We start from the raw sequence: 16,347 nt of genomic DNA on the forward strand, positions 1-16,347 counted from the left end.
GGTATTTATGTTCAGATCCACTCCACCTCATTACATGTCATGTTGGAAGCTGGTCATTTCAATCCTCTTAATATTACCTTTAGATATTTTAAACTCTTATTCTTGCAGAATGCATGTTAGGGTGTAGGGTTAAGGATGTCGTCAGGCATTTTATGTGTTATAGACTCTAATAAAACCTTTCCATGTACCCCCAAAAGTTCTACATGGTTAGTGAATCATCTAGTTAGGATATCCTATTTGTTTCCAGCGTCATCAGTAACCTTGTATTCATGTATTATCTTTAAATCCTTAGATCATATATATATATCCCTATTGTATAATCAGTCATGTAAATCATATATTAGCATCAGTGTAGCAGTATGACCTCTGTAAAAAACTCTATCCATTAACATTTTTTTGGTAACGCCAAATAAAACCTCTAAACAAACAGGTGTGGGAATCTTCAGAATCGCACCTGACCCTGAACACAGCAGGTAGAGAAACAATAAGACAATGAGAGCAAATGACTTTTTAATGCTTTTATTCACTGACTCAAAGAAGATAAGCATTCATTCAACATTGATTCAAATCATCGTTCAGCAAGTTGACCCCACAAGTGTTCGCCACCTGCCAGTTAAGAGGTTTACACAGAGGTTTGTAAAACGTCCTGTTTTTTTCTCAACAACAGAACCATGGATCAACACTGTTCTCACTGATAAAATCCTCTCATGCAGACTAATCCAATAAACAGCTGGGAAGATTTCAAATCAGACTTTTATTATAAGACTTAAGTCTTTGTTTCAGGTTCACGAATAAAATGTTTCTTTTAAAAGAGCACTTGTTGTGGTGGAACTCCTCGTTTCTTGGTCATAACAAGTCATGCTAATCCATGCTGCTGAGGAACCAATCAAGTGGGAGCACATCTATTTCTGCTTGAAACATGCAGAGGTGAGTTAGAAACTAGACTCTATATGTTTTAAAAGCTGTGCACAGATCCGATTTGTAGGTTTTAGAACAATAATAAAAAAGATATTTGACGTATGCTCCGTGGTTTATGAAATCTGGTCCAGCTGTATTTTGGGTAACGTCTGGTTCCCCGCTTACAGAGAGTAAAACCCGCTGCTATGTGCTCACTTGAACAAACAGTCACACAGGAACATAGCGCTCTGACTATTCAACATTAAGGATGGTAAAACCATTTTTGCAAAACACACACACACACAACGACATAGCTTCTGATTTACAAAGTCTGCGTGATTTCAATAACATACTTCACGTTCATAAATTGAACCCGGACATGTGTTGCATAAGAGTATACCACGGTAATGCATTGTTGATACCTATACAAATATGCACTATGTGAGTTTATATATCTATCTATATAGTTTATATTTCTTCCTCTATGGTTTTCTAAAGACGCAGCCGGGCGCTGTCAGCACTGCTTGTGCCCCGTTGTGGCCACTAGTAAGACTGCTGTTATTGCAAACATCTCCTGATTTTAAACAAATGCACAACATTCGTACCACGATAAAACTGGGGCCATCTAGCCAGTCTCACAGAGACCAAGAGTGAGCCCGCCGTCACCGATGCTGTCGCTGGGCTGGCTGACCAGAATCAAAAAGATCTTAAAACAAAATGATAAGATTTCACAAATCATAAGGCCAAGTATTGTCATTGCAAGTTCTTATTAGTTGTAACATTTTCATTTCTTCTGCGTGACAGTGAGAGAAAGAAAAACTAAACAAAAACAAAAAGAGTGGATTATATGCATTCCTCTTGCATAGTTGGGAGGCTGGACTGGGCAGCAGGCCTGCCTGGCTAATTAGGAGGTTTGGCTCTCCAGTAATCGACAAGAAAAACTTTGTTTACTCGCCAGAAACATCAGAGCTGCTGAGATCTAAAGCTATGGCGAAACCTGAAAACAGGAGAATAATAACTTCCTCTAAAACGTCTCAGTGTGGCCTGCTGCTGATGGCAGAACCTCCCTTTCACTGAGGTCATAAACTCGCCTCATACACATCTATAGAGCTTTATCTGTTGTTACACAGGACTGATTTCATACCAGTGTGATGCACATCCAGTGTTTTTCTCCAAGTAACAGAAACATATATCAGGATGTTTATCAGATTCTTCACATTCCCGCCTGAGTCCAGCCCTATGTGAGCTCATTCAATGTCTTGCATGTTACTGGTAGTAGTCTATGATCTTAGCCGTTCCATAAAAAAATTTAAGAGACAGGAAGAGTCTTATAACACATTGTGGTGAGGAAACCCAGTCTCGTCATAATAACCCTTTCATAAACATTTACCTCTTCCCTGAATCTTGTTGGGGAAGGTTGTAGGCCCACAACCATCTTACTACCTCTTTTCACCGCTATTTTCAGGTTTACTTTCACCAACATCCTGAGAGTCAAAATCACAACCTCTCCAGTTGAGTCTGAGCAGTGATTCAAGTGGAAAGGAAACTGGTCATGTCTGATGTGCGTGTCTGTGGCTCTGAGCCTATGTTTAGACTGATGCAGATCTAACACAGTCTGCTGCTTTGGAACTAAACACACACAGTCACACTTCTGACCATGTAAGTGAGATTAGTATTGGCTGTTGAGTATAAGCACAAACGTGTCAAACTCTGCTGTTTGTCTTAAGGCCTGGTCAGACAGACAAACCTAGATCCCTGTAGATCTTCTGATCATGACACTGAGTTCTAATAAGCCGTCAACACCAACTGTCTCAGATGGTTGACATTAAGAGGCCAGCTCTGTGGATTCAAATTCCCATCAGGCGACAGGGGGCCCTGCTATGTTCCAGGATATTCTCTATGAATGCATATAAACAGCACAAAAAACATAGCAAAATAAAAAGAAGGACATAAACAACTCAAAAGGGGCATATTGACCTGGCTGCAACCATGCATGTACACTAACTGCTGGTAATGGTCTCCTGAATAACTGAAACCCTGTCTCTGCTCCAAAGTCTTCTACCTGTCACTTTCATGGAAGAACTCATTAAAAAATTCACTGTGTGTCAGTCTATGTGTTTACACATTATATCATTGTCATACACAAACCCCTGTCTGCATACGGTGTAAAAAAATAAGTCCAGCCAAGACGCCAGGTGCCCTTTTGTATCCATCCTGAACATTTACATTGACGTCTGCACGTATTTGTGTGTGTGCTAGATACGCAGACTGAGCTCTTCTTCCCGGGTTGTGACGTTCATTAACTGGAAGATTGATTCAACGAGTGAAAGCAACTGATTTCACGGAAAGAGTAACTCGACTTTATATATAGCGCAGTCAGTGTGGCGTGCTTTCACTTGTGACCTTTTGTGTACCTGACACAAAAGGCCCTTAAATGGCCTCGGGATGCATCGAAGCATCGAGTGAAAGCAAAGCTTGGCATTGCAGGAACGCATGTTAGAAACACAGTTGACCGTTGAAATAGTGACACTTTATATCAACCCCTTTCGAAATGGTATCACACCTCTGCTCTGCTCAGACCAGCTGGTGATCTGGTGTGACTGTCAGTGCTAGCTGCATCTCTGATCCCTTCAAAATCACACCATTCGAAAATAAATATAAAAAAATAGAGAGGGTTTAATTTTCTTGTAGTAGACTGTTTGCTAGTCAGATGGCCTGAGCAACCCCCTATGTGGAATGTCCTCTTTTAGCAGATCTCTAGCAGCATTTTTTTTAACAGCTCCAACAGCTCAGGACTAAATGTTTTCCATCAAACCTGACCCTGGCCCGGGGCTTGCAGGAAACAATACATAAACATCAAGCACAGGGGCCTTTGTCCTGAAACTGAGGAGAGTATTTGGTCCCTGATGTGTTCTGAGATAGATCCAAACTTCTCGTCCTCCTCGCCTTTAGTTTTACATTCACTCACTCCTCACAGTTGAACAGGTGATGGAGAAAAGACAAAGGGGGGAGGGAATATGGAAGAGAGCACACAGCGGCATAACTGTACTTCACTGTACTTTCTTTGCGATCCTACGGCAACATGTAATGTATATCCTGAGTGGCATTCATGATGTGCAACAATTCTGCAAACCCATATCAAATAACATATGTTGGATATATATGTAATTCAATATAGCCACGACAGATTAGCCATGCCTTTGTGCACAGGTCTGCTTTGGACTTGATCTACAAGGACTGTTGACGATTCAGCCAGTCCAGCAGTTTTCTCCATATTACATCAAGGCCAGTGTTTGGACACACAAAAACAGAGTGGTCATAATCAGAGGAGGTAACACAAGCTGCTTTCCGACGTGCATTGAACTTTGAATAACCTCCTGACATTCTCCGGAGGGGCTGTAAATGAGAAGGCAAATGAGAGGCTGCAGAGTTTCTTAGGTCAGCCCTCTAGTAAAAACTCTGGAGGAAGTCTGAATGAGCCGTTACGAGATCACAGCAGGTGATTCTCCGCAGGATTCACAGCGATTGAGTGGGCTTATTGATGACATTTTGAACACGCCACTGAGTAAGAGAAAAACCAAAAGGAATAATAATATCTCAGGATGAAAAGCGGCGCCATACACTCAGAAGAGGCAGACAAAAACATCAAAAGAGCTTTTGGTTTAAGGGCCTACACTAGAGTCAATGTGCTGCAAACAAAAATATGATCTCCGCAGTAGAATTTCTACATTATGTTCTGCCCCTTCCTGCACCACATCTCACCTGAACGCTATGAAGATTTCTGTGTTGTTGTGAACGCACCTAAGCGGAGAATCTCCTGCTGCGCTTTTCATGTTTGAAAGGCAACCTCCCGAGAAAGTCCTCATCCAATTGTGTGGACATCCTCCAAAACGGCTCAAGAGAGGAGTGGAACCACAAGGAGTAAAGAGAAAAAGAAGGTTAGGATTAGAATACTGGACCTGCCTCCTGCCAGTGTCTGTGTGCGGGCACTTCAGTTAGACTTGTGTCTGGGTTAAGTTTGTTCCACTGTGGTCTTTGGCAGCTTAAAACACATCTAGGAGAGGAGAACAGATCCAGTGACTCCTAATATTCAATTGAACGAGTAAGCAGCCTGAGCGATTGTTATTTTCTGTCCTCTTCCGCACTTTGAAAACCGATTGTACCCTGAGAACGAAACGATTTCAGTTCCTGTTTCCTGCTGCAGTAGAAGTGATAAGACTGTGCTGCTGGACACGAGCAAGCCAAAACCCTCACTCTTTAAATATACACACACGCACACGAACGCAGAAAACATACAACGGCTACACTGCTGATATCTTCTTCACAAACACATTCAAAACATTGTATTTGCACATTTTCTACTGGATATACTTTTCACATGAAATCTTGCACAAAAGAAATCCAGGCACACTGAGAAAAATGTATACGCGTGTGCTGAAAGCTCTAGCTACTGTAACGCTGCCTCCCTAAAGAGTGGACTAACAAATCACAGCAACGACTAATACACAACACAAAGCCAGTAACTTGGGAAGAGCAAAGAGAAACTCCAGAGGCTTTCAGGCACAACATGGCTCAATGTATAGTGATCAGGGACAGGTTGTTTTCCCACTGGCAGTATTTTTCAACATGCTATGCGGTATCCTCCCCTGATGTGTCAAACCTTAAAGTAATTTGCCTGTAGTCTCAACTCTTCTTTCTCTGCACAGCATTATTTCCACATCATCTCACGAAACGTTGGGCGTTTTGGTGAAGAAACAAACTAATAGAAGCAATATATTAAAAAAAAGAGACATTACTCTGCAATTATCTACGTACTCCTCTGCATTCTGTGGCCTAAAGGTTCTTAAAATATTTCTATATCACAAATAGTTAACCATCAATTTTTGATAAATAATATTTCCATATGGGAAGTGACTATGATAAGAAGACAATTTATTTTAATACATTCTTCAATGAAAAGATTATAAAGAAGATGAAACTTTTAATCCACTCTAGCAGAATCTGGTAAAACCACAGCCCCTCATTTTATTCTTGGTAGAAACACGGTCATAGGGGCTCAAACAGTGATAGCTGACTTCTTGTGAGGAGCCAATAATTTACGGAGACATGAGAAGACAGCGAACAAAGGTGGATAGACATGGCGGATAGGGATGGAGCCTGTAAAATCAGCTTGTTAATATCCGTTTGTAAAAGTCTATTTACTTTGCTGAGCCGTCTAGCTTGATATTACATTCTACCATTAAACTGCTGTGATTTCAGTTATCATCAGCTGACGACAATAAACAACACAAAGCAATAAACTCGAGCTATACAATGAGGAGGAGGGGAAAACAATGGCCGAAGGGAGGAGGAAGATAAGATAAAAACCCAATATATTTTAATGTCTTCATGTTGGTGTTGCTCTCCCTTCTGAATGTACAGCTCTACTCACAAAGCCACAGACAGCCTTTAAAAGAAACTCTTGGTACCAAAGTGCATTCATCCTGAGATATAGACCAAGGACGAGAGAGATTAGCACGGCTGAACCATCAAGGTCCAATAATGGAGGCCCAAACATTTGGTAGCCCATAACAAGGTGCGTTTCATCCTGAACCTGCAAGGTGCTGCCATGCTGTGAAACTCTGGTTACACATCAGTCCACGGAAAAGCCAGCCTTGTAAACTAGTGACCACGACATGGACCTTCACAGACTGCGATGCCGTTGCCTCGACCTCCGACTGAACTGAGCTGTCGACATTTGAGATGGTAACTTTTCTAAAAGCGGCTACTCACGAAAGGTAGAAGCCCAATGGCTCAATCCAACTTTACGGTTTAAATATCAACTCAGCCCAGGAATCATTTCATAACACACCGGTGGACCACAGCTGTCCCACCACTGAAGCTTCAGATCAGGGCCCAGTCATTCACAGGTGACACAGAAACTCTACATCTCTCCATAGCACAAGATGTTCTGTCAACATTGCCTGGCTTAACTCGTGATCATGGTGCGCTAGCACTTCTATCGATAGTTTGGACTCCCCCCTCTCTCTGTCCCCCCCCCCCCCCCCATCATCTACTGGAGATATAATACATGCAATGAGCAGGATTGGTGTTCACCATTCTTTAGTCTTTATCAACCTTAATCTTTGAAAACAAATGTATGATTAGGTTTGTTGACCCTCCCCGAGGCAGAGTGTGGGTTCATCAGATGGCAGATATACAACATCATCATAACAACAACTGGATCCAGAAAACGAGGGGCTGTTTCCAAGGCAACTGTGACTCAAGAGGAAATAAGAAAAGAAAAAAAAAGAGGAATATTTCTCACATTAACTCAACCGATTGTTTCACACACCAAATGCGACAACATCACCACGACAACCACCACTGAGGCCCTGGTCATGGTGATGTTAAAAGCCTACCTGAGACTGACAGAGAATACGTTTCGCACCTACAGCACAATGTGGTTTTGGGTTGTTTTGTGCGAAACGTATTCTCTAAGTGAAAAATGCAGTCTTGGCTGTAAGTGGAAACCACAATGTGCAAACTCACTTATTCAACAACCCCCAACTGTTGTGGCGAGAAATTCATTTTGCTGGAAAAAAATATAACTATACACTTCGCCTCAAATAAAATAAAAAAACAACTGGCCAACAGAATGAGTGTAAAGTTACATTCAGTGCCTTTTCTTTTCCCAGTTATTAATCATGAAATGTTTTCCTCCAGGAGAACTGGTTCCTACCTACAGTGCTGCTGGCATTCACCACCACAGGAAGCGGTGCATAAAGAATACTGGTGTTGTTTTAGCATGGCCTACGAGAGTAGTCTTAGAGAAATCTCAAAACATGGATATATACGGCATTATGGAGTGAAATCCTATTTCCTCTATGGAATGTTAAAGACCTGCTTGGAGATGGTTTTAACCCCAGAGCACTTCACATTTTGACACAAACTCCTGTTCTTTTCTTGGATTTGACCTACAAAAGGGGCTATAGTGAAACCAGTGACACAAGTTGGAAAGTTTTGACCTCGAGAGGAAAGCAAAGGAAGCCTTAATTACAGTGAATATATATATAAAAAAATGTAACGATTTACTAGCAGCTCGCTACAGGTCAAATAGAACACAGTGGGGATATGTTGTCTTGTAACAGGCTGAATTTTCATAGTTTGGCTCTGATTGCCAGTCAGAGGACGAGGCTCCTTTTCAGTCGGCTGGTGCAATTGCCCCTCAAAAGGTCAACAATTGAGCTGGGTAAGAAGTGTGTTGGCGGCAATTGTGTAACAATCTCTCTCCATAACACCATCAATAAGGCGCTCAATACACCAAATAAAACCCGTAAGCTTTGAAATGCCACTCACGTTGAAATGATCTGAGGCTACATCCATACTACTACGTTTTCGTTTGAAAACTCTGTTTCTGATCATCCAGACTAAAATGTGGCCCCAGAGTTTTCAAACTAAAACGCGGCCAGCAGCGTCTAAAACTCAAGAGTAGTCTGGACGCCAGGCGTATAAATAGCAGAGTTGATGACAACGTATTAATGTGGATGTAGCCTGACTCATGGCACTGAGATGGCGGTTGCTGAAAACTGCATTAAAACTGACTAGCACCAACCTCAGTCCACCATTTTGTGATGGAGATTCCCACCCTGCTGGCAAGGCTCTCGTACTAGTGGACACGCGCACATGGTGCTCTTTCAGATCGACAGAACAAATAGTGAAGGCTGCACTACCCAGGAAGTGATTGATCATTTCGTTTACAAACTCCTGGTTTTGCTGAAGTGGAGCAGACAGACTGACACAGAGCAAATGGTTAAAAAAAGAAAAGAAAAATAGTTTCACAACTTAAACTAGTAGTATGTGTCTGAATACACACTTCCTCTTCAAATCATCTTGTCCCATCAGTCGTTTTGTGAGCAGGATGATTATATATCTTGATTGAAATTCATACAAAGCCTATACAGGCAAGGGAACCATCACAGAGGAAAAACAAGATTATACAGAGCACAGGGAGAGATGGAAAACAGTTAAATGGAAGGAAAAAAAATTACATTATACAGAGGCTCTGCAGGTTATCAAGGTGAAGAAGGGACATCGATCTTTGAATACTTGTGGACAAGACCAGACCGGGCCGTGCCAGACATCAGAGCATGTGAAGCAGCAGGATGACCCCTTTTAGCAGACACATTAAAAATTGTGGCCATTGGTTAGAGGATTAAATGCCAATTATAATATCCAGTTTTATTTGGACATTCTTAATTGGATAATTTATTCAGTAAATACTATGCCAGTGGTTGACTATGAATAAATGTTGGTGTGCTAAAACCCCTGTGAATTAAACATGAAAAATTTAAATAAGCAGCTCACATCAATTCACAAGAAAAACTTTATAGATTAGGTTTAGTTTTCTCACAGGGTCTGCTCTTTGCGTGGTTCAGAGGTCTGAGCTGAGCTGGACCTGGTGGGTCTGGTCTGGTCTTGACAACAGATTAGACTAAGATGTGTTGGAGTTAACCCCTTGCCTACATGCCCATGCTGAAAGCCTGCAGCTCACGGTGGAATTGCTGGGTGGGTTCAGACAAAATCAGGCTAGAATCCAGGCAAGGGTGCCAGACGCGGCCGAGGCCCAGGGAGACCTCCTTGACCAGGTTGTGGACCGGGTCGCCTTCCATGCACACCGTCTGGTCGGGGTCAAAGTCGATGCTCTCCTCAGAGACGGTCAGGATGCGAAGACTGGAACCTCGTAGCCGAGAGATGGCCACCAAATTATGGGACCAGACAGTGTAACCTACAGATAAAGATGAGGGCGGTTGAGTACCATTAAGCACTATCTGTGTAAAATACAGCTCTACAACAAAAAAATATGAATTGTTAAATCATAATTAAATGAATAAAATATCAATCTGAATGTACTTTAATTAGAACCTGTCATTTTCCTTTATTAATAATTTGCTTATGTTAATATATCAGCCCTGATACAACTTTGACCTAATTCCATACAAACACAATGCCTGTAGGTTAAGAAAGGATCATTAACATAACAGAACCGAGCAATTCTGTTAATTTTTAGATGTTGCCTCCCACAAGAGGAACTGCAGTCCCTCAGGAATGACGCAAATGCTCTCAGTCATCAGGCCTAACGATTTAAACAACCAAATTATGCGTTTCTCCTCAGTGCTACGAGAACTTTAGCTTGTTTCATCACACTGTTTTGGATTGTTTTTTGATAAGTGGTACTCTATTGTTTGAATCACTATCAGTGCATCATCTCCTAACATAGCAGGGAGATGTTTTCAGTGAAAAAAATTCTGATAATCCACCCCACAATACCTGCTCAGCAACCAACATGATGGAGTAATTGAGCCAGTTATTTGCCTCAGCAGAGGGTTGCGACCAAAAAAGATCTCAAAGGAGAAGTAACGCTGGGCATAAATGTCTCCACTAGCCAAAGAAACGACTGCTTAAGAATACACATTTTACTCAATATTTGCTGGATGTGTGACACCAGACAAGACAAAGTCATTACCTCATAGTATTTTGGTGTTGAATGAGGATTAATTGATAAGAATAATATAACCACTGTAGGTCTCCTTAACTTTAAGCTACCACATATACAATTGATGAATCCACTGATCCTCAGATCTATCGAACCAAGTCTGAACCAATCGGTACACTATACAATATGTAACCAATGTAGCCATGACTGCATGCCATCAAACATAGGCCCTGCAAAGACGATAATGAACCTCTGTCAATTAGTGTTGGGGACTATTCACATTTGAACCGATACCAGTACCTGGAATTCGTTACAGGTACCCAATGGTACTTTTTCCCAGTACTTAACACTCTCTGACTAACAAAAAGTTCTGACTAGGGTTTTTCGTGCATAGATAATTGCGACACAGAGCTGAACATTCGTTACAGTTCGTCTCTCTAATGAAACAAACACACACGTCCAAACATGTAAGAATAGATCCAAAACACTGTAAGCAAACATAGCGGTGCTGTGCATGGCTCCCTGGGTGTCAGCTTTGGTGGAGCTCAATCGGACGGTCCCTGGGTCCGTGGCCTGGTGCCGTGCATGGCTCCCTGGGTTTCTTCGCCATTGACTCACTATTGCTCTGACTGTGTGGACTGATCGGAAATGAGCTTGTTTTGATCACGTTCCAGGGGTGAGTCACATGGTCTTGCGTTCTCTCTCTTTATCTACCATATACTCTCTCTTTCATTCTTCCTCACATACATACATACATACATACATACATACATACATACATACATACATACACACTTACACACATATATACATACATATATATATAGACGTAATTCGGTTCGTACCCTTAAAAGTACTGAGTTTAGTACCCAACCCTACTGTCAAATTACTGTATATTCCACAAACAACAAGCTCAACTCACCATGTATCACCAGTACAGCCAGCTGACTACATCTCCATGCTAAAAGGACCAGTGGGTCTTCGTTGCGATTGATGCTGAGGTCAGGGAAGTCGGGGTTATCCCTCTGGAGCAGGAAGTGAGTCAGCGTTTTGTTGTACTGCTGAGAGATGAGCTCCAATGTGCCATCAGTCACCACTGTGCTGTAACTGTCGAGGTGGAGGCGCACCAGAGGAAGGCTTGGTTTTAGGACCCTAAGGAGCTCCGAGCTGACGACATCTAGGCCCATGATGTAGACTCGCAGGTTGGCACTCACACGGACCTGAGGAGGATCGGGTTATCTTGACTGATGAATTCAATGATAAGTGGAAATGTTCTACAAACCCCCATGCCTTGTCATCAAACACAACAACTGTTACATAGAAAATCATAGATTACCAGTGCCTTCCAATCGTCCTCTGTAGCGGTCCCTTCTAACGATTTGAACTCCAGGGCGGCGCCATTGAGCAGCAGGGAGAGACGATGCAGTGGAGTACGGCTTGGAGACGCCAGAAGACCACAAAGCTCAGATGTCAAGTCAGAGAAATCCAGCGCCAAAGAATTAAGATTAGAGAGCCGATCTAACTCTGATGGTGAGATGAGGGGGCCTGAAGAGAGTTTCAAGAAATGCGACATGTTATGTAAAAAAAATATGCAAATCTGGCTGTAATTTTCGAACCATTTAATCAAGTTGGAAGCCCCAAGCTTGTGAAATACCAGACAAACACATACCTAGCTGGTGGTCCAGTAAACTGAGGTGCCGCAGGGTCTCAGCTGAAGGATTAGACAGGCAGGCTAAGGAGCAGGGAGTCACGAGAACAAGCATGAAGCTGCAGGACAACCACCTCAGCTGCCGGCTGTTGGATAGCAACTCCATGAACAACTGCTGGATTCTGCAGATAGCACAGGGGACCGGTTAATGAACATAGGTAGGGGGAGATTATCTAAAAATAACTTTATCAGCATGACTTCAGCTTCCTACAAGGTCAGACAAGGACACAACCGGAGATTTGTCCATTCCAAATCAAATGAAAGACAAGTTTCCTCCTTAAGAATACACCTCACGGGTAAAGAAGGAAAAAGAAGACCAACCAAACATTAGGTTTACGAAAGAAACCAACAGTTCTGGTTATGAATGAGAAGAGATGTATTACAAAAGGAATGGCCATTAAGAGTACCAACCATCTGTGGGCATCCAACAATATGTGTACGTTTAAAAGTTTTATAAAGTTGACGAAATATTTAGAACAACATCAAGGAAGTAACGATATAGATGCTTCAATACTGATACCAGCATCGGAAATGCTGACGAAAATGACGATTCGGGCATCTACAAGTACTAAAGTTGATGTACTGATGCGATACGTCCTCTTTGAATATTAGTTTTACCCAGATAAAATCGACAGCACGACAAAATATTTTTCATCAGATTTTTTTTTTTACTTACTCGTTGATCTTTTTGTCCCCCTGGTGGATCTGTTGCATGTTTGAGCTCTCATATAGTCCCTCCTGCTGGAGAATACAGGTGTCTCCATACAAAGTCAGCTTTTTCAGGTTTCTAGAGAACGAGAGAGTCAATGTTAGAAACACAGAAATGTAACAAACTGAAAAAAACTGTCAATACTAGATTGATCCATGACTGTCTTGTGGTGATGGGATCATAACGACTGCCACGTGAGTCGACATCTTGACGTTGCCCTCATAATTACTTAGTAGTCCTCTCTACATTATTACATGTATTCAGCACTCGCTGGTTAAATGTCAACTGCATCCATGCACACATAAATACACAAGTATAACAATACGATCAGTTGCAGCTGGTAAGGACGTGATGTCTAGATGATCACATATGAATAATAAAGAAAAAAAGCAGCTCAACCCTTCTGTACCGGTATCATCCATATCCCACAAGACAGCCAAACTATCTTTGATCGATCAACATTTTTTTAAGTTGTTGGTCAGGCTGGTATAAGCTGTGTATCTGGTTGGATCAGACACTGCACTTAGAGGATGTGTGGTAATCTTGGAGTTGGGTGTGACCATTTCCAAACCAAACTACTTTATGTGGCAAAATGTAGGCATTTTGTTTGTCTCATCCAACCCTGGTTCTGTACATCGCTGAGTTGCCAGCAAAGTATTATGTCTGCTCTGCTGTCTTGATCCCATTATTTGTACATGTTCTGTATAGCAACAATCAAGGAACAATCCATGTGCTAAAAGTTGCAGCTTTAAAGACCGTTTAGTTAAGCATCATCAACCACATGCAGCCACACACAACATGGGACTACCCAGTAGGTATTGTGAAAATTGTTTTTGATGCAGGCCACTTCCTGTAAATGAGCTGAGACCTAAGCCTTACAAGATACTTAGACAGACGTGTACAGCAGCTACTTGGTGAGGAAAACCCCCATTAAAGGAAAAGTGTCTTGTCTCATTGTTTTGAACATGAACCAGCACCTGTAGAGTGGGAGCAATGCATTTGCTGAAAGAAACACACACTGCATTACATCACACAGGGCATTTATCAACATTTTCACTGATTTCCCAGGGAACAATTCATGGTTATGAAAACTTCAGAAAGATTAGTGGGACTGGTATAAGCAACTGTTTGGCCTTAGCGGAGGTTTGCACGCTATCGAGTGCCATTTTAGTTTTGGAATGGAAACATCTCTTTAAGAAGGATTCAGACAAAAGAAGTGGTTTCAGCCCCCTCAGCAGAACTAAGACATGGACTGGACAGCTGTGGATGACAGCTATTTCAATACTACAAAGGACTGTAGAGCATAATAGAGAAGGTGGGAGAAGGCCTCACAGAGGTTTTGCTGTAAAATCAGAAATCTTGACAAAAAGAGTTAAGTTTGACAGAATGTCCACAGCAGAAATGATCCAAGAGGCCAGGTATAATCTAGACACCTTATAGCTGATCAGACTATACAATGTGCAACGACATACTAGAGCTAAATATATATATATACACACACTGTATATGTGTGTGTCAGTGCTGATATCAGCAAGTCACAGCCAACAAAGCCTTCTCTGGCCACCACCAGTTCAGCATTGTACCAGCTGGTATGTAGAGACCAGTGTAACATGGAATACACAACCAGCAACAAAAGAAACGCAGGCGAGCATTAGCCTTGTCATGGGAACTGACGCCTCCATCATGTGTAGAGTATTATTTGACGTCAGTAAATTAAAAAACTGGACATTAAAAGATAATATTTGAAAATGTGTTCAAAACCATAAAGATAGCACTGGTTGCTAGCTGCACTGCAAAGACATGACCTGATTACGTAACGGCTAATGTCAGGGTTTGTTTATAGCAAACTAAGCTAGCTAGCTGGTTGCTTACTGCGACGCAACAAATAGTGAAATGTTACCTCACGATTCACTTTCTTTGAATTCAACATTCACACAATTCATTGAAATGAACCGAAACAAAAAAACAAGGGAAATAGTTTTTTACAGCGAATGTAACGGTACCTGTTGTTGCGGATGCTGGTAACCACACACAGCAGCTGGTCCAAGTAGTTGGCCATGGCGTCCCTCCATTGCTCGGAGAGCGGCGGGTCGCCGTCCGGACGGTTCGGCTGGTCCATCCTGGCGGACGACGGGTCGTTGCTCAGGGGGCTGAGGTAGCCTTCTATCGGTGCGAGTTCCAGCTGCAGCTCCCGCACGAAATAACCGAACTTCCGCATGAGGAACTCCAGCCTCGGGTTCTCATCGGAACCGGAGCCTCCGCCGAGCGGCCCGCCACCTATCCGCAGCTTGAGCTCGGTCCACAGCGCCGGGTAGAAGAGACACTCCCTCCACCGACAACACACGGCTGAGGCCCGGAGCTTGTCTCGGTCGGACAGAAAGGAGAATATATGGACGATAAGCTCGCTGGGTAAAGCCATGGCTCCGACACCCCCACACAGAGCCATGGCGAGGTAAGGGAGGTGCTGTCTGAAAACCAAGCGGATAAAAAAGAAACGTTACAAGGGTTTTTAAAATGGGCCCAGCAGCGGCCGATCAGCGCTTCTTCTCCTCGCTGAAAACAACCAGTGTTTTCAGCTTCGCCTTCAATAGTATTGGACCGTACCACCTTCTGTCTAAACAAGGGGATCATACCAATTCTCATTAATATAACAGAACCATTTATCGATGGATACGTTCAAGTATTTGAATTTGAAAGAATGAATGTTATATTTGTGAACAATATTTATGCGTTTGGGACATTTTTTATATATAAAGTTGCATTTATATGTTGTCAAGTGAATGGTTCATCCTGATGTGCTGTTATTTTTGCCATACTGCCGTGCTTCGCGGGAGGGCGCTATCTCTCCACATCCAGAAAAGTCGAGCCCACACGTGATTTCTATTTTGGAGTTGGTTTCCATTCAGACACACCCCCTCATACAGTGCTGCAGAGGGAGAGCACAAGATGGATAGATAGATAGATAGATAGATATGAACATTCACCAATGATTGAAAGTAGCTGAATGTATGTCTTTACATTTTTTTTTTTAATCATATTATTAGACCTTAAGAATCGAAGTCCGTTTTAAATAGAACTGAAAGGTTTGAACAATATGAAAACAAAACAAACAGCATGTAACATGTAGAGAGTCTCATGATCAGATATGGGAATTGTGTTTGGCGCACGCCTGGCTATCATGCACATGTCTGCTTGGACTCCATCTAAGGCGAGAGACAGAGCCATGGCAACACTGTGGATGTGCAAGGCCAATTCTCCAGACATAACATCCCTCAGCATGGGCTTCCTGGCCTGACCATCAGGTAGTGCACATGGTTGGCACATTTATACAAACACTTTTTCATTCTTTTGAAAATTAAATAACACAAAATTGTAAGTAGAAAAAATAATGATAAATTGAGGCTTAAGATAAGAGTAGATATGTTTAAGATATTTAAACTTGATGTATAAAGATATACAAAGATGTAGTAGAAAATAAATGATGGACATTATAGTTAAGACAATGTCATCATTTAATGGAATGTGGCCAAACCTCAAGGAAACATTCCACGACTCCAA

At 42.1% G+C, this 16,347-nt stretch overlaps 1 protein-coding gene across 1 annotated transcript; it reads right to left on the reverse strand.

Annotated features, from left to right (window-relative positions):
* Positions 1-503: 503 nt before the first annotated feature.
* LOC128450493 (F-box only protein 33) lies at positions 504-15,359 on the reverse strand. The gene is made up of 6 exons (XM_053433980.1): positions 14,793-15,359; positions 12,757-12,867; positions 12,042-12,202; positions 11,709-11,917; positions 11,295-11,592; positions 504-9,664 (listed from the first exon to the last, which is right to left on the reverse strand). The coding sequence occupies exons 1-6, from the start codon at positions 15,233-15,235 to the stop codon at positions 9,399-9,401; spliced, it is 1,488 nt and encodes a 495-aa protein (XP_053289955.1). The 5' UTR covers positions 15,236-15,359; the 3' UTR covers positions 504-9,398.
* Between the last annotated feature and the right edge of the window lie 988 nt (positions 15,360-16,347).

This window comes from Pleuronectes platessa, chromosome 11 (assembly GCF_947347685.1).
Source record: "Pleuronectes platessa chromosome 11, fPlePla1.1, whole genome shotgun sequence".
In the NCBI taxonomy this organism is placed as follows: Eukaryota; Metazoa; Chordata; class Actinopteri; order Pleuronectiformes; family Pleuronectidae; genus Pleuronectes; species Pleuronectes platessa.